We start from the raw sequence: 16880 nt of genomic DNA, 5'->3' as shown, positions 1-16880 counted from the left end.
CTAACTTTTTTAGAATAAAAATTTTAAATCCCTTAACTGAGTCGGATATTCCTCAGCAAGCCCCCAGTATTCTTGTAAATTTATTTATTGAAGAATATATCAGTGTCCTTCCTTTCCATTCATTACTGTGAGGAATCCCCCAAGCATGAAAAAATTTGCCCAGACATGTGCCAGACAAATGGTCAAGGGTACCCCCCCACCCACCTGCATCACTCATTGTGCGGCCTAGAAATAGAGCCATCAAAGGCAGATGTAAACACTGGGATACTACCATTCACATGCAAGCTTAGGCTTTGATAATGTAGAATCCCTTGCACGCACATGTGACTCGGCAGTCCAGACTGCCCATGCATGATGAGTTTAAGAATTCTTCTTTACCCTCATGCTTTGGAAATTTAATATATGATAGGACCGATGCACTGTTCTCATCACGCCACATTTAAAATGCTCCAACAGCACAAAGAAAACTTTCTTTACACACCATAAGTGTAACCCACATAAGCCTCTCATTAGTTCTGCATCATCTCTATGCAAATAAATTATAGATAAAAGCTTACAATATCTTGGGCTAATTCTCATTCAACACGAACAACTGAGTCTTATTCAGACAGATCTGAATCTTTCAAGACACTCTAAAATTTGAGTCCCTCAGACACCCTGAGTCTTTCGAGACACCCTGAAATTTGAGTCTTTTGAGATACCCTGAGTCTTTTGAGATACCCTGAAATTTGAATCTTTTCAGACACCCTGAGTCTTTCAAGACACCCTGAAATTTTAGTCTTTTCTGACACCCTGAATCTTTTGAGACCCTGAGTCTTTCGAGACACCCTGATTATTTTGAGACACCCTGAAATTTGAGTCTTTGCCAAAGCCCTGAGTTTTTCGAGACACCCTGAAATTTGAATCTTTTCAGACACCCTGAGTCTTTTGAGACACCCTGAAATTTGAGTCATTTCAGACACCCTGAGTCTTTTGAGATGCCCTGAAATTGTTCATTTCGAACATACCTGAGTTATAAGGGACATAAAACTAAGTTCTCTGGAATGCCCTAACCTTCACTCTATAGCCAGCCTCGTCCATGCGCTAATAAAACCAAACCATGTTCTATTTTGAACAAACCTAAAGGATAACTCCCATATAAGCATTATCTCAAGATGTCTGTGACATCCAGAACCCAGCAAAATGAGGACTTCAAGTTCTACCTGTCTGCTGGAAAGTACATGGGACTGTCAGGAGAAGCCCTGAAGGATTGGGCCCAAGAGAGAGTGGACGATGCCAAGGCTGAAAGAGAGGCAGAAAGGCAGGAGAAGGAAAAGGAAAGAATAACCAAGGAGAAATGAGAAGAGGCAGAAAGGCAGGAGAAGGAGAAAGAAAGAATAGCTTGGGAGAAACGAGAAGAGACAGAAAGGCAGGAGAAGGAGAAAGTAAAAGTAGCTTGGGAGAAACAAGAAGAGGCAGAAAGGTAGGAGAAGGAGAAAGGCAGGAGAAGGAGAAAGAAAGGGCTCATCAACTTACAATGGCAGCCCAGGGCATGCGCAATACACCAACGCCCTCTCCACATTCAACTCTCAACAGTGTTGGCTCCCTCATAAGAAAATGAGACGAAGCTGAGCCTGAAGCCTGGCTCAACCATATTGACAAGGTCCTGAAGACCTATCAGCCCTCTACTGAAGAAGTGTCTCTGATCCTGTGAAAGCACCTTGAAGGGAAAGGCACTATCACATTCAATGCTCTCCCTCAGGAGGATCAAGGAAATCTCACCCTTGTCCGCCAAGCAATCATGAAGGCTTTTGAAATAACTCCTGACAGTTGAAGGAAATGGTGGAGAAACATGCCCAAGGAGGCAGGCCAAACCTGGTCTGATTGGATCTTCAGGAAGACCCAAGCCTTAAGACGATGGCTAGAATCTCTCAATGCCACTAGTGTAGAGGACATTCTTGAACTCTTCCAATTCGAGGACTTTTCACATTATGCCCTGCCAGCCCTCGCTACCCATCTGTGCAACAAGGAGCTTAAGACAGTGGTTGAGTGCTGTCGTTGGGCTGACATCTGGGACACAAACCACCTTCATCTTAGTTCCCATTGACGAAAATTATATCCCTCCTTGCCTGCCCCCACCAACTCTCAGCAACCTCCAAAGAATGGGCACCCGCTAAAGAAACTTGTGTGTGTGCATTGCAAGAACCCAGGGCACCTCACCAAGCAGTGCCATGCCAAGGTGGCCCACATGATGAAGCCCGTCAGCAAGCCCCAGCAGAGGCCCCCCCCCGAGAACAGGAACGGTCAATGGTCCTAGTCCGACAAGCCTGCCCTCCCTCAGGGGCAGGGCCACAAAGAGATTACAGTTCTGTCCCCGGAACCCCACTTCCAGGATGGTCCAGACGGTCGTCTGTAACAGACAAACTACTGAGTGGCTACGCCTGGAGGCCGCAACCATAGTGCCTCTTGATGGCTCCGCTCCCCCTCAGCCCCAAGCCAACCTGGTTGATTCTGGTGCTGAAGTTAGCCTCATCACCAGGGACTGAGTACCTCCCTGCGCCATTGTTCGCGAGGATCAATGGATGACCATCCTCTGGATTAACGGGGAAGGCAAGGATCTCCCCATGGCACGCCTTTGGGTCACCATCGGCGATGCTGCTTGTGAGAAGGAGCATCTCTTCAGAGTAGTCACTTCCCTAGCCTTGGGACATGATCTCCTCTTAGGCCAGGACCCTGTCCACTGGAGAGACCACCTCGTCCCTCTCTGGTACCTGACTGCATCCCATTCCGATGGCTCCATGAAGGAGGCCCCTCCCCCTGACAAAGATCTACTCCCTGATGACCTTGGCCTGGCAGTGGTGGCATGGCTGCATGACCAGCCTGGCACCCTACCCGTTGAGCCTGCTTCTGAGACTGCCATTGCCCTCATCATGGGGGCGGATTCCTCGTCCCCTAGCTTGAGTCAGAACAGCTCATCTGAGCCCAGACTGATGATGTCACTCTGTGACCCCACTGCTTGAAGGCTGCTAACAACAAGGACGAGGTAATGGATTTGGTAAGGGATGACTTCCTACTCAAAGATGAAGTGCTATACCGAATAACCCAGGGGAGGAGTGAGCTGCCTCGTATCCTTCATCAGCTGGTGGTAGTACTTCCCTCCTTGCAACAAGACCTCCTTCACCAGGCCCATGAGGGCCTTGGAGGACACTTCACTGTCACCCAAACCACCCAAGCCATTGAAGGGAAATTTTACTGGCCAGGCCTCTGCTGGACAGTCATCACATTTGTCATGTCATTTCCAGTGTGTCAGATAACAGGCAACCCGAATGAGGTCATCCCAAAGGCACTAAGGAAGAACATCCCCTTGGTGGGAGTCCCTTTCCAGGAAGTCTGCATCGACTATTTCACACCTGAGGGGTGTGTCCCGAGTAAGACAGGGAACATGCATTGCCTCACAATCATAGATTGCTTTGTGCAATAACCTGAGGCTATCCCTGTACGAAGTGTGAGTGCAAAAAATGCTGTGAAGGCGCTGATGCAATTCTTCTATCGTTTCGGTTTCCCGGTGATTATCCAAAGTGACCAAGGGAGTCACTTCATGTCCAAGGAATTCAAGGATGGCATGGCCAGCCTTGGTGTCAAGCCTATCTACTCGGCTCTATACCATCCGGAGAGCTGGGGCATCATCGAACAGTTCCACCAGAACCTGGGTACGACCCTGACCAAACTGGAGCAGGAAGGAGGAGCCTCCTGGGAGGAGAACCTCCCCAGCCTAAAGAGTTTTTAAGAGGTGTCAAAGAAACAAGCAGTATAAGGTTACTGCTACTTTACTGTGGACACAGGCGGTTTATATAGCGGCGGACTGACGTCATGCCGAGGAATGCAATGGGAACAAGGGTGACCTGAGGTCAATAACATTTGACAATAAAATACAATAAACAAACACACTTTGAGTTACACAAATGAGCAGTAGCAGAGTTGAATACATTCTGATACCTGAAAGAAAGAACACATAACATACAATTTGGTAGCAGGTAAGTTTTTTACATGATACAAATTAATTGATTGGGAATGTCTGAATTTTGCGTGACCCTTTACCCTTGGAGAAGCGAAGAAAACGGGTCGTCACCACAGAAAACCCGCTCAGCGGGGACTTTACAAATACTCCCCCCCCCCAAGACGTGGGTAACGTCTGATTAATCGACGTATCTGCTGGGGCGTTGGAGAGTGCTGCGGCTGCGTGAAGTGAGCGGGGTTTTGCTTTGTGCGTGGGAGCGGCTGGCTGCAGGTGTGGGCAGACGTTTACGGGGGTGGCTGCGCGCCCATTTTCTGTGGTGGCCCGGCTGCAGAGGCGACTGCTCAGGCGCAGGGTGCTGTGCGGTGACGTCTGTGTCCTTCTCCAGGAGGGCAGGCTTTATGCGGGCGACCGTCACCCAATCGTCCTTTCCATGGAGGGCGAGCCGGAAAGCCTTCACATTCCTCTCCAGCACGCGGAAGGGCCCCCTGTAGGGCCTGGTCAGTGGTGGGCGGACGGCGTCATCCCTGACAAAGACGTGAGTGGTCAAGGCAACTGACCTGTCAGTATATGTCCGCTTACAGGGGGAGAACTTGCCGACTACCTTGCGAAGCCTCTGGACTGATGGATTGTGGTGGTCCTCTGTGACTAGTTTGCCTGGGACTATGTTGGCTCTGGGGGCGGTCCTTAACCCGAGGAGGACCCACAGCAGCTGGTATTTCCAATCCTCAGCGGTGCAGCGGGCCATAAGAGACATCTTCACGGACCTGTGGAAGTGCTCGACCAAGCCGTTGGCTGCGGGGTTGTAGGCAGTGGTGGTGTGGTGAGATGTCCCCAGCAGGCGTGCCAGAGCGGACCACAATTCGGACAGGAAGGCAGGGCCCCTGTCGGTGGTTATGTGGTCCGGGACGCTGAAGCGGCTGATCCAGCTGGAGAGGAGGGCCTTGGCGCATGCGCTGGCGGTGGCATCCTGCATGGGCGTAGCCTCGGGCCACCTGGTTGAGCGGTCAACAATTGTCAGGAGATATCTGGCCCCGTCTGTTGGGGGTAGAAGGCCGATGACGTCGATGTGTATATGGCTGAACCACCGGCTCGGCTGGGGAAACTCGCCTACCCCGGATTCGGTGTGACGACCAACTTTGCTGGTTTGGCACCGAAGGCACTGCCTCGCCCAGGTCCTCGCGTTCTTCCGCATTCCGTGCCGATGAACTTCTCTGTCAGCACCTTGGCCGTTGTCCTGCCGGAGGGGTAGGACAGCCTGTGGATGACGTCGAATACCTGGTGGCGATGGGAGGCGTGCACCAGTGGGCGAGGCTGGCTGGTGCTGACGTTGCAGAGGAGGTTTGGGCTCCTGGGGGCGAGGGCCACGTCCTGCCACTTCAGGGACGTGATGGCGGTGCGGTAGGCTGGAGTCTCTGGGTCGGAGGTCTGCTCTCGGGCGAGGTCCTTGTAGTTGATCCCTAGCTGCACCGCGTTGAGCTCAGTTCTGGAGAGGGCGTCTGCTACGCTGAGCAGGTGAACTCTGCAATGGCCGCGAGGTGCCATTGCTGCCTGGAAGACCATGCGTCCCCCTGCTTGGTGAAGGCGTGCACCAGCGGCTGGTGGTCCGTGAAGATTGTGAAGGGCGTGCCCTCCAGGAGGAACTTGAAGTGCCGGACGGCCCAGTATACCGTGCAGACTTCCCTGTCGAAGGTGCTGTAGCGGGCCTCCGCGGGGTTGAACTTCTTGCTGGAGAAGGCGATGGGCTAGGGGGCACCATCGACGATCTGCTCCAGGACGGCTCCGCAGGCGACGCTACTGGCATCTGTCATCAGTTGGAGGGTAGCGCTGGGGTCCTGGTGGGCCAGGCGGTTGCCTCGGCGAGGGCGGCCTTCGTCAGGGAGAAGGCCTGCTGCTGGCTGGGTCCCCACAATAAGGATTTTGGTTGACCTTTCAGGACCTCTGTCAGGGGGGCCATTGTGTGTGCGATCCCAGGGATGAACCTCCTGTAGTAATTCACCATCCCGAGGAACTCCTGGACGGCCTTGACGGAGGTGGGGACGGGGAACCCGGTGACAGCTGCGACCTTCGATGTGAGTGTGGTCTAGGAAGTCAGCTTTCTCGATGCCAAAGGCCGTTCTCCTGCAGGCGCTGCAGGACTGCCCAGATGTGCCTCTGGTGCTCTTTATGGAACCTGGAAAATATAAGGGTATCATCCACATAGCAGATGCAGAACTTCAGGTCCCCCAGGATGCTGTCCATGAGCCGCTGGAAGGTCGCCCCCGCGTTCCTCAGGCCGAAGGTGGAGAAGGCGAAGACGTAGGACCCGAAAGGCGTGATGATGGCAGTTTTCGGGATAGCCTCTGGAGCAACTGGTACCTGAAAGTAAGATTTTAGAAGATCCAATTTAGAAAATATTTTAGCCCTGTGGAAGGAGGCCGTGAGGTCCTGCATGTTCAGCAGGGGGTAGTGGTCAGGTTCAGTTGCAAGGTTGAGTCGCCTGTAGTCGCTGCAGGGCCTCCAGGAGCTGTCCGGTTTCTGCACCATGTGGAGGGGAGAGGCCCACGGGCTGGCGGCCTTTTTGCATATTCCCATCCGCTCCATTTCGGCGAAGGCGTTCTTGGCCTCCTGAAGGTGCCGTGGGGGAAGCCTCCGGAACCTTGCGTGTGTAGGGGGGCCCTTCGTTTTGATGTGGTGGTAGATGCCATGTTTTGCTGGGGCACCAGGGACCTTACCTTACAGACCTTACAGTTCGTTCGGGTTGCCCCAGGTCCCTCAGTGTGAGGCACCTCTGATGTCTACCAGAGAATTGCTAATGCATCTTCTGGTATATTTTGCATCTTCCAGTCTTGGATGGTCTGGGATGCATCTTAGATATTTGTCGAGCTTATTCTTAAACACATCTACGCTCACTCCTGATGTTTCTCAGATGAGCTGGTAGCGCATTGAATAGACGCTGCATTATCGATGCTGGTGCGCGGTGGATTAATGTCCTGTGTGCTTTCCTTAGTTTTTCTGGTATCGTTTTGGGCACTATTAATCTACCTCTGCTTGCTCTTTCTGATATTTTTAGCTCCATGATGTTTTCAGTAATTCCTTCTATCTGTTTCCATGACTGGATAATCATGTAGCGTTCTCTTCTTCTTTCAAGACTATATAAATTTAAGAATTGTAGTCTTTCCCAGTAGTCAAGGTCCTTAACTTCTTCTATTCTAGCTGTAAAGGACCTTTGTACACTCTCTATTTGTGCAATATCCTTTTGGTAGTGTGAGTACCATATTATATTACAGTATTCAAGTGGACTACGTATGTACGTTTTATAAAGCATAATCATGTGTTCGGCTTTTCTTGTTTTGAAGTGCCGGAACAACATTCCCATTTTTGCTTTGCATTTTGCCAATATTATTGCTATTTGGTCATTGCATAACATTCCTATTCAACATCACACCAAGGTCTTTAACTGCTTCCTTATTTGTGATTGTCTCATTATTAGGACCTTTATATGCATATAGCATTCCTTCTTTATCACCATAGTTTATTGATTCAAATTTATCAGAGTTAAATGCCATCCTATTTACCTCTGCCCATTTATATATATTGTTTAGTTCTCTTTGTAGCGAGTTCCTATCTTCATCACAAGTGATCTCTCTACTTATTCTTGTGTCATCCGCGAAACTTCTCACTACCGAGTCCTTAACATTACTGTCTATGTCTGCAATCATAATCACAAACAGCAATGCAGCTAACACCGTACCTTGTGGCACACCGGATATTACCGTAGCTTCATCCGATTTCTCATCGTTAGCAATCACTATCTGTTTTCTGTTTTGCAAAAATTCTTTTATCCATCTTCCAACTTTATCCACAATGTTATGTTTTCTCATTTATTTTTAATATATTATGGTTCACCTTGTCAAAAGCTTTTGCAAAGTCTAGGTAAACCACATCTGTATCTTTTTCGTTTATCATATCTTTATATATGCTTTCGTGGTGAGCTAACAGTTGGGTCTGTGTACTTCTTCCGGGTATAAAACCATGTTGTCCTGTATTAAACAAACTATTTTTCATTAAATGTTTCACTATATATTTTTTCATTACCCTTTCGTAAACTTTCATAATATGAGATGTCAGACTCACAGGCCTATAATTACTTGCCTCTAGTCTTGATCCACCATTGAAAGTTGGGGTAATATACGCTAATTTATGCTCATCATAAATCTTGCCTGTATCTATACTTTGTCTTAATAATATTGCTAACGAATTTGCGATTGAATGAACCACTTTCTTTCAAAATGGCAGGAACACCATCAGGTCCTGCTGCTGATCCATTTATAATCTCATTAATAGCCTGCACAATATCGGCTTCAGTGATATCTATGCCCGATAAATATTCACTATTTTTCATCTCTTATTTCTGTATCATTATCTTCATTATCAATTCTAGGTGTGAATTCACTCTTATATCTTTCTGCTAATATGTTACATATTTCCTTTTTTTCATTTGTTAATCGCCCTTCAATTCTTAGAGGGCCTATTTCTACTCTTATTTTATTAATCTTTTTTGCATGAGTAAAAAATTTTGGGGTTTTGTTTGATATTTTGTAAGGTCTTTTCTTGAAGGTCTTGATTTTCTTCATCCTTTGACTGTATAATCTTTTGTTCTGCATTTTCTATCTTACTTTTTAGCTCCATCACTTTCCATGCATTCTTTTCTTTTGCAAGACCTTTTTTCCACTTTCTGATTTTCTGGAACAAGATCCTTCTGTCTCTTGGTATGTGTGACTGATGTTTACTTTTCTTCTTTGGTATATATTTTTCCACTATTTCCTCTGAAATTTTATATAATATATCCGTATTTACCTGTATATTATCACTTACGAATATGTTTTCACAGTCTTTGTTTAATTCTTCATTTATTTTTGACCAATTTATATTTTTACTATAGAAATTATATTTTCCATATCCTTCCCATTTTTTCTTCTCTTGCTTATCTCTGTTTTCAATAGTTTTGGAACGGACTGTTAATTCTATGACATTATGGTCTGAAATACTCGTATTATACACTATTATTTCTTTAACATAGTTCATCTTGTTCACAAATACTAGGTCTAAAATATTATCCTTTCTTGTTGGTAGGTGATTTATTTGCTGAATGTTATGTTCTAGTAGCATATCTAATAGCTTTTCAAATTGCCTCTTATCTTCTGCGCTACTATTACTCTCCTTTTTATATGTATAAATACAACCACAGTCTCCTATTCGTTCTTTCCATTCTACGAAAGGAAAGTTAAAGTCTCCGGATAGAAGTATAGTCCAATCTTTGTGATTTCTACATATATCATCCAATTTGTCAATTATTATATCAAACTCTTTAGTATTCGGGGGTCTGTATATTACAATGTTTACTAGTTTTTCAGATTCAAATTCTACTGCTATTAATTCACATTCTGTGTTACTATATTTCTCACACATTTTTCCTTGATTGGTGTCTCTCCCATATATATATTGCGGTTCCCCCTTGATTCCTGTTTTTTCTATCTGATCTATAAGTTTGGAAACCCTTTATCTGATCATTACCAGTCTCATGTGAGTACCAGGTTTCACTTATATTCATTATATCTATTTTTTCAGTTTGGGTTAGTTCTTCTAAGAACTCTATTTTTCTTTTTGAGTTACTCGAAACTAGACCCTGTGCATTCATCACTATGATGGTTTGTTTTATCCCCATTATCTAATAAGGGTAATAACAAGGATTTTCCCATGTCTCTTTCCTGCTCTGATATGTTGTTCTTTTCTTCATTTCCATAACTTCGGACATTAAAAAATCCAACTTTTCCAAAATAGTTGATCTTCCATCTACATAATTATTCATTTTGTGTTTGTATCTGCACCTATCTCCATATCTGCACGATCCATTTGCATTGTAGATACATTGCTTTGTTGCACTGTACCTGGGAGCTGAAGCCTCATATCTTGGTGCTGACATTTCATAACATGGTGCCGGCTTGCTTTTTTTCCTTCGTCACATACTCTTTATTCTTTCCTTTGTTTGTTTCATTTTTACTTTGATTTTTTATATGTATTTGCTTTTGATTTTCGTTCTTCATGGCAACAGGATGCATGAATCTGCATTTTTTTGTTGAATTTGCAATCTTTTCCTTCTTTCAGATTCCAGCATATTTTTGGATGTAGATCGCTGCATTCAACCTCATAACCATCTAGGTATGCACATTTGCCATAGATTTCATAGTTGTGACATATTTTGGGATGTTTGTAGTGACATCTTTCACCGAATCTGCAGTTTCCTCTTTTCAAAAGAGTGCAGACTATGTCTTTCTTGTCTTTTTTTTCTTGCTCATTTCCTTCAATATGTATATCAGGGTACAGCCTCTTTGGGATTTTTTTTGTGTTGTCATTTCATAGTTTATTTCTTCATATATATGCTTTTGTATTGCCTCTTATGTAGAGTCTATGAGATTCTCTGCATCCATACTCTTATCCTGTACTTTGTTTTCATTACTGTTTTCTATCTCTTCAGTCGTATTTTCTTCTATTTCATTTTCCTTTTCTTCATCATCCTCAGTTTCATCATCCTCAACTATCTGTACATTAAGTCTTGACTTAATAACATTGTCTATCCATATTAGACATGTTGAGCAAAATATTTTTGTGTCCTTTTTTTTATTTTGCTGTACTTCGGCGCATGTAGGGTGTGTTGGAACATGGCATGCACTGCATTTCCTTATAAGGTTTTGTGGATTTACAATGCTATACCACACATTACATAGATTGCATGCTTTAGGCATTCTTTTTCCTATGGCATCAATCAGTATATTAACCAAATTCACCTTACTCAATTTTCTTGATCACTTGGACTTTCCTTGGTATTCCTTCAATTATTTTCATGTTTTTCTGCTGACTTGTTCCAGCTTGAAGGGTCATATCCTTTCACTATGTCTGTGTATGCTTTTGCTTCTTTTTGATTGGAGTTATTGTTGATCTCAACAATAAGAAACCCCAGCTCCCTACTTGCCAATTCATCATATTGGAAATCTGCGAGGGTTGCTAAATTCCTCCAGCGTCTGCCGCTGTTGCTGCTGTTGTTGTTGCTAGACACCTCCAAGATGCTTAATTTTATAATATTTCACTCGAAAAACACCTTTAGTCGACACTTTTATCTTGCTATTCTGACTTAATCTTATCACTGACAGTTCACGAACACTTCTAGCTATAATTCACTCGCTAGTCGTATGTTATACGTGTGAAATCGGGTTGATTATTCAGACCAAGAACGAATACGTCTTTCCGACCAAAAACGTGCACTCTGACGGAGCTCGGGTCTAAATACGTCGGGGAACTCCTTCAGCAGCTGGGCGTACTGGTGGGGGGCGACGGAGTGGATGGCAGGTGTGCTGGGTCCTGTTGCCAACGGGAGGGACTGGCAGGAGTCGGTGTCGAGGAGACGCTTGCGACCGACGTTGACTGCCAGCCCGAAGTGGGCGAGGAAATCCGCGCCCAGGAATGGGGTCCTTACGTCCGTGACGACGAAATTCCAGGAATACTTCCGGCCAAGGATGGAGATCGACAGGAGCCTGGTGCCGTAGGAGAGGATGGGGGACCCATTGGCAGCCGTCAGAAAGGCAGCCGGGTCCGGTGAACTCTTGCGGTCCTCCCTGGGCACTGGAAATATTGATCTGATGGCCCCTGTGTCGACCAACATCATCCTGCCGGAGATGGTGTCATGGACGTAGAAGCCTAATGGCTCTGGGCTCCTGGGTTCGCCCGTTGCCATGGCGGCCTGTTCTGTTGGCCGCCGTCTCCCCCGTTTTTTGGACAGGTGAGTGAGCACGGTGAATGGCAGTTCCTGGCATCCTTGCTGTACCGCTGGTGGTAGTAGCAAGGGTCCAGTGGATTCCCTCTTTGCCAGTACAGTGGCCGCCTCCTGGTGACGGCGCCTATATCCTCCTCTGCGCCCTCCTCCTGTTGAATGGAGCTGATGGGGTGTGGGGGCGCTGATGCCTGCTTCGCTGCCTTTGTGGAGTTGGTCAGCTGCTGCGCCGTGCGAATTAAGACTTGAGGGGCATGGTGTAGGGCTCGAGGATCTGGGGTCGGACCTCCAGGAGGAGCTGGCGGAGGAGAATCTCCCGCGACAGGCTTATTTCGGACCGCTTACCGCTGCTGTCGTTGGCGGGAAGGATGAGGAGGTCCTGTATCATGCCCCATGACTCCATGACGCTCTGTTCCTGCTGTGGGTTGATGACGAGGTCGAGGGCGCGGGCGGCCCTCTCGGCAACCGGCAGGGAGCATGTCTCTATGAGGGATGCTTTCAGGTGGCGGTAGGTGAGGGGGTATGCGGTGGACACCCACGGGACAAGTTTCCTGTAGACCTCCTCCGGTAGGGCGTTTATCACTGCATCAGCCTGTAGCACCTCGTATGTTAGTTCCACCAGCCTGAATTGACCCTCGACCCTGAACAGCCACACTGATGGGTTCCCTTGAGTGAAAGGCGGCAGCTTTATAGCTAGGGTGGCTTTTGTTTGACCTGCCGGACAGGGCGCCGGGCAGGGCAGCATGTGGGGCACAGGCAGCAGTGTGGAGGAACGCGAGAGCCTCGGCACGGGGAGGGGCACGGGTGATATGGGCGGGAGGTAGACATCTGAATCCACGAGGTTTGTGGTTAACTAAACGAGGGTGGGGATGTCCGCGTCCATGCTCGCTCTTGCTCTCTTAATTGGAGTGAAACTTGCGTCAATACGCACTTGGGAGCGCGCCATGTGAGTCCGTTAATGACGCTGGTGATTTGCCGACGAGAGTCAGCACGCCCAAACGCTGGTTACAGCGCCGTAATTAGTCCGCTAGGGGCGTGGGTAGTTCCTGGAGCCAAGACTAAGTTGCCGTGTGAGTCCGCTAATGGCTCCGGGAACCACTCTGGGGTCACCACTTTAAGAGGTGTCAAAGAAACGAGCAGGATAAGGTTACTGCTACTTTACTGTGGACACAGGCGGTTTATATAGCAGTGGACTGCATCATGCCGAGGAATACAATGGGAACAAAGGTGACCTGAGGTCAATAACATTTGACAATAAAAAACAATAAACAAACACACTTTGAGTTACACAAATGAGCAGTAGCAGAGTTGAATACATTCTGATACCTGAAGGAAAGAACACATAACATACAATTTGGTAGCAGGTAAGTTTTTTACATAAAACAATTTAATTGATTGGGTATGTCTGAATTTTGCGTGACCTGTTACCCAGGAGTGGTGATCCTAGGAGAAGCAAAGAAAAGGGGTCGTCATTGAATTTATTGTACTTTAACTGGCTTTTGTTTTTTTAATAGTTGTTGGTTTAACAAACAGGTTAGTCAGATATCTTTACAAATATATTTACTTCTGAAATTCAGTCCTTTCACCATATTCTTGAATTCTATTCAGTTATGCAACTGATACGATATCATATCAACAGTTGTTATTATCATCATTATTATTCAGGAGATGAACCCTATTCATATGGAACAAGCCCACAAGGGTCATTAACTTGAAATTCAAGCTTCTAAAGATTATGGTGCTCATTAGGAAATAAGGGAAGGTAAATGGAAATACAGAAAGAAGAGATCTCACTAAAAAAGAAGGAAAAAATTAAGTAATAAATTAATAAATAGATAAAAATGTATTAAAATGCAAGGAGAATAGCATTAGGGTAGCAATGCATTGCATCTTTGCTTGAACTTCTAAAGTTCAACTGCACGACATCCTTCCGCAGTCCAACGGTGTGAGGAATAAAGAACTTCGGGAACTGAGAATTTCGACAGTGAGGCACATTTACTGCTTATTGGTGCTGCTGTTCATCGAATCCGATTGCTCTCAGCAGGAAAAGGGGATCAGGGATCAGTTGTAAATTTGAAAGGTTTCTATTAAAATACAGCTTTTGAAAAAGTGACAAACAAGAGACCATCTGTCGATGGTCCAGGTCATAACTGCTTATATTAGGAAACAGAAACCTACCATCACGAACAAAACTTTATCTAAAAGAGATAACTCTCTGGCAGAAGCATACATCCACACTGGAGAACAGTATTCTAGTAAAGGAAGTACAAATGATCTCAAACAGGTCGCACTGATTTTATCACTGTTATAAATATATGAGGCCTGACGAACAATGCCTAAGTTTCGTGCGGTATTTACTGAAACTTTCATTATATGTTTCTCAAAAGTAAGATGTAAGTCAAAAGTTACATCTAGAATAGTTAAAGCTTCAGACGCATTCAGCAAAGTCCCATCCACCTGCAGGGAGGATAAGGTGGAAAATCTGTATGAGATCTGTTAATCAATTGTGATTTTGTTTTACTGGAGTTCAGCCTCATACTCCACTGACGACACCATTTACTAATCCGGTCCATGTCCCGGTTGAGCTGAGGACAGCTTCATTTCTCATAAGTGGAGACTTTACTGCACCCACAAGTGTTGCATCATCTGCATACTGAACAGTCTTGTTTCCAGGCCAGCAGCCATACTGCTTGTATACAACAAAAATAATAGTGGACCAATCCGACCAAGAGCACTACCCTGCAGAACTCCGGACACAATAGGTCTTGGGTCACTAAAGATCCCATCAACAACAACTGGCTGCTACCCTGTAAGGAAACCTTGAAGTAATCCTAAAACATATCCACCCACTCAAGAAAGATTCTGAAGTTTATAAACAAGTGCTTTATGATGTACTAAATCGAAAGCAGCGCTAAAATCTATTTGAATTACTCTGCACTCAAACCCATTATCAAGGTTCTCTTGCAAATGGCATGTCAAGTCTAAAAGAGCATCACAGGTACCTAACTGCTTTCTATAGGCCATGCATACTGACTATCAACTAACTATCCCTTAGATTCCATATACTTACATAGTGGCTTAAAAATAAGTTTTTTGGCAACTAAGGAGAGCACAGGGAGAATAGAAGTTGGCGTGTAGTTACTGCAGTCTGCAGGTATGGCATCTCTTTGGACAGGCACTGTATTACTAAGCTTGAGCTCATCCACAAAGATACTAAGTCGACATAGAAATCTATAGAATTTACTAGTCTTGGGAGACAACACACTAGAAAATTTTTTTAAAAAACAAAAGGAAAGAAACCGTCAGTATCTTCTCCACCCCGGTTATCAAGATTATCCAGAGTTTTCTTAACATCCACGGAGCGAATTGCAAATTTTGTAAGGATAAGTTTAGGATGACAAGCATCAGGAGAGGGACACCCTCAGCTGATTGCATAGTTTCAAAAGCTCGATGAAGCAGTTCAGCCTTTTTTTCCTAGGGCCAGTTACTGATCTACATCATCTGTTAGCAGTGATGGGATGGAAGGCGAGCCTGATCCACAGATAGATGATGAGATGATGCCAATTTGGTCCACCAAAGATGAGGCTGAATAATTCCTTCAAGTTTCCTCTTCAAGGAATTATTGTAATTGAGGCTGAGTAATTCCTTCAAGTTTCCTCTTCGAGGAATTATTGTAATTGAGGCTGAGTAACTCCTTCAAGTTTCCTCTTCAAGGAATTATTGTAATTTCTCTCAGCTGTATGGTAAGTTCTATTTGCAGCACGGGAAGACTCAACAAAAAGAGTGTAATTTTCATTTACCTTGTTTGGAAACATAAATAATGCTAATATCTTTCCCACTCCTTACTATAATGAGCTTATTTTAGTATTACGCAAAGTGATAAAATATGAAAACTACCCTATAGTAAGTTCAAAGACTGTATACGGATTTTCAATGAATGATGGATATAAAACAAAAGTGGAAGAGAATTATCCATTATTCGACTGGGATGATATACGGGAAAATGTAAATAATAAATTCATAAATACATTTAACAGAGAAATAGTATCCAGATATGTACAGGAAGCCCTTGCAACAAAAATGAATATATCAGATTATAGATTGTGTGTATCATATGAACAAACTGAAGGTATAATGCATTTGACTTATTTTTGTAAGGGCATTGATTTAGTCTTCAAGTTGTTTTTGTCACTTCTGGGTGATCTCTGTAGAATAAGTATGAAGCAACCGTTAAAGATTTGAGAATTAGATTTTAAGGCTTATTCAAAAAAAGATCGAAATACTGCAGTAATGTTAACTACAGATTATATAAATGGAACTTGGTTAGAATATAAATTAGGTATGTATGACACTGAAAGAAAAATGATTGAACTTATTAAAAGCCTAGTGTCAATGAAAGATATACTGTATATTGATGAAGACTTACGGATGTAAATGTAAAACTTACTTTTCTGATAACCACTTAAATATGTGATGTTCTGTTCATAAAAGTAAGAAGTCTTTGTAAGAAGAAAAGTTATCATTGTAAAATAATGTAAATACTATGGAATAACTGTAAAACGGCAATATATTTTCTGATAAAAATAATAAAAATTAGTGTTACTGTAATATTTATGTATATTACTACAATGTTATTTTTCAATTCAAGATTTTCACTTTCAGGGGGATAACCTTGTTTTTAATGTAAAAGGAAATGTAAATTTTGTGTTGATGGTTGTCCATGTTGTACTTACTTTGATGCTAAGCCCAGTGTTCACGACAGGGGTTGTTTCACTATGTGACTCAACCCTCTTGCGCGTTCTATATAAGGAGGCCTCCCACGGGATGAGAAGGCGCATTCAATAAAGTAGCCTTTCACGAAAAACAATTTCATTTTCTGGTGGATGGAGGCAGCCTCAGACGCTCTCCATCAAAGTAGATACAGTGATTTTAGCTGAGGATATTTAACGTCCACTCTAAAATAACATATTATACAATGATACTTTTTGCTTTATAATATCTTATGTTATTCAACACTAGCAACTTTGCCTTAGGTCATCTGAACCCTCAGATAAATTAGTTAGTCAGTAAGCTCTGCTA

The 16880-nt window shown here is 44.5% G+C and overlaps 2 protein-coding genes across 2 annotated transcripts in view; both read right to left on the bottom strand.

Annotated features, from left to right (window-relative positions):
- LOC136838885 (lysosomal proton-coupled steroid conjugate and bile acid symporter SLC46A3-like) overlaps window positions 1–16591 on the bottom strand; it is a 59809-nt gene extending 43218 nt beyond the window's left edge. Inside the window, exon 1 of the mRNA XM_067104575.1 lies at window positions 16535–16591. The gene's annotated coding sequence lies outside the window, so the exon portion shown is untranslated. The remainder of the gene's footprint in view (window positions 1–16534) is intronic.
- Window positions 4176–4751, bottom strand: LOC136838955 (uncharacterized). The gene has a single exon (XM_067104648.1). It carries the CDS (start codon window positions 4749–4751, stop codon window positions 4176–4178), a length of 576 nt encoding a protein of 191 aa, XP_066960749.1.
- Window positions 16592–16880: the final 289 nt, after the last annotated feature.

Source organism: Macrobrachium rosenbergii, chromosome 5 (assembly GCF_040412425.1).
Source record: "Macrobrachium rosenbergii isolate ZJJX-2024 chromosome 5, ASM4041242v1, whole genome shotgun sequence".
Lineage (NCBI taxonomy): Eukaryota > Metazoa > Arthropoda > Malacostraca > Decapoda > Palaemonidae > Macrobrachium > Macrobrachium rosenbergii.
The sequence above is the reverse complement of the archived record's forward strand: the minus strand, read 5'-3'. Positions and strand labels throughout refer to the sequence as shown.

What these genes read in the sequence shown, in the direction of transcription:
- LOC136838955 (XM_067104648.1), bottom strand. Translation starts at nt 4,751, where the DNA reads ATGTCTCTTATGGCCCGCTGCACCGCTGAGGATTGGAAATACCAGCTG.